Source organism: Limulus polyphemus, unplaced genomic scaffold (assembly GCF_000517525.1).
Source record: "Limulus polyphemus unplaced genomic scaffold, Limulus_polyphemus-2.1.2 Scaffold8343, whole genome shotgun sequence".
Lineage (NCBI taxonomy): Eukaryota > Metazoa > Arthropoda > Merostomata > Xiphosura > Limulidae > Limulus > Limulus polyphemus.
This window is the reverse complement of record NW_013673953.1, coordinates 11,915-13,206: the sequence shown is the minus strand read 5'-3', so window position 1 is coordinate 13,206 and position 1,292 is coordinate 11,915. Positions and strand designations below refer to the sequence as shown.

General features: G+C 33.1%; 1 protein-coding gene across 1 annotated transcript in view; it reads left to right on the top strand.

Moving 5' to 3' along the window:
- The window catches only part of LOC111083143, a 20,786-nt gene that overhangs the window by 15,644 nt on the left and 3,850 nt on the right, over positions 1-1,292 (top strand). Inside the window, exon 11 of the mRNA XM_022379429.1 lies at positions 472-575. Within this exon, the coding sequence (XP_022235137.1) occupies positions 472-575 (104 nt within the window). The remainder of the gene's footprint in view (positions 1-471; positions 576-1,292) is intronic.

The following is a 1,292-nucleotide window of genomic DNA, read 5'->3' as shown; positions in this document are numbered from 1 at the left end:
ACATAAAAACCCCAAGGAAATTATTAGCTATATTACACTATTCATAAACACCTGCCACATAAAACCCAAGGAAATTATTAGCTATATTACACTATTCATAAACACCTGCCACATAAAACCCAAGGAAATCATTAGCTATATTACACTCTCATAAATACCTGCCACATAAAAACCCAAGGAATTATTAGCTATATTACACTATTCATAAACACCTGCCACATAAAAACCCAAGGAAATTATTAGCTATATTACACTATTTATAAACACCTGCCACATAAAAACCTAAGGAAATTATTAGCTATATTACACTATTCATAAACACCTGCCACATAAAAACCTAAGGAAATTATTAGCTATATTACACTATTCATAAATACCCACCACATAAATATTTGTAGCTTTGCCAACAAATTAATTTTTAGAGATATCATCATTATATCTTTTAAATAAAATGAAAATCTTTATTTCTAGAAAAAAATCAACATTTTGTGCAGTGTGACGCTATTATTGATTGACAGCTTTGAAGAATTTATAGTGGAAGACTTTGAACTTGTAGAAACAAGTAATTCTGAAAGGTGAGTAAACATTTGATGAAACTGAAGACTAAGATATAACTAGCAGGAGAGGAAACATTCTCTAAGTAATGTTGGATTGTGTATTAACTAGCAAAGATGTGGTCTTGTTTTGTTATTGTGGAAGCTAAGATGTGGTCATGCTGTGTTATTGTGGAAGCTAAGATGTGGCTTCCACAATAACACAGCAAGATTAAGATGGGGTCTTGCTGTGTTAATGGTGAAAGTTAAGATGGGGTCTTGTTGTGTTATTGTGAAAGTTAAGATGGGGTCTTGTGTTATTGTAGGAGCATAGATGGAGTCTTGTGTTATTGTAGAAGCATAGATGGAGTCTTGTGTTATTGTAAAAGCTAAGATGGGGTCTTGTGTTATTGTAGAAGCTTAAATGGAGTCTTGTGTTATTGTAAAAGCTAAGATGGGGTCTTGTGTTATTGTAAAAGCTTAGATTGAGTCTTGTGTTATTGTAAAAGCTTAGATGGAGTATTGTGTTATTGTAAAAGCTAAGACGGGGTCTTGTGTTATTGTGAGAGCTAAGATGGGGTCTTGTGTTATTGTAGAAGCTTAGATGGAGTCTTGTGTTATTGTAAAAGCTAAGATGGGGTCTTGTGTTATTGTAAAAGCTAAGATGGAGTCTTGTGTTATTGTAAAAGCTAAGATGGAGTCTTGTGTTATTGTAAAAGCTAAGATGGAGTCTTGTGTTATTGTAAAAGCTAAGACGGG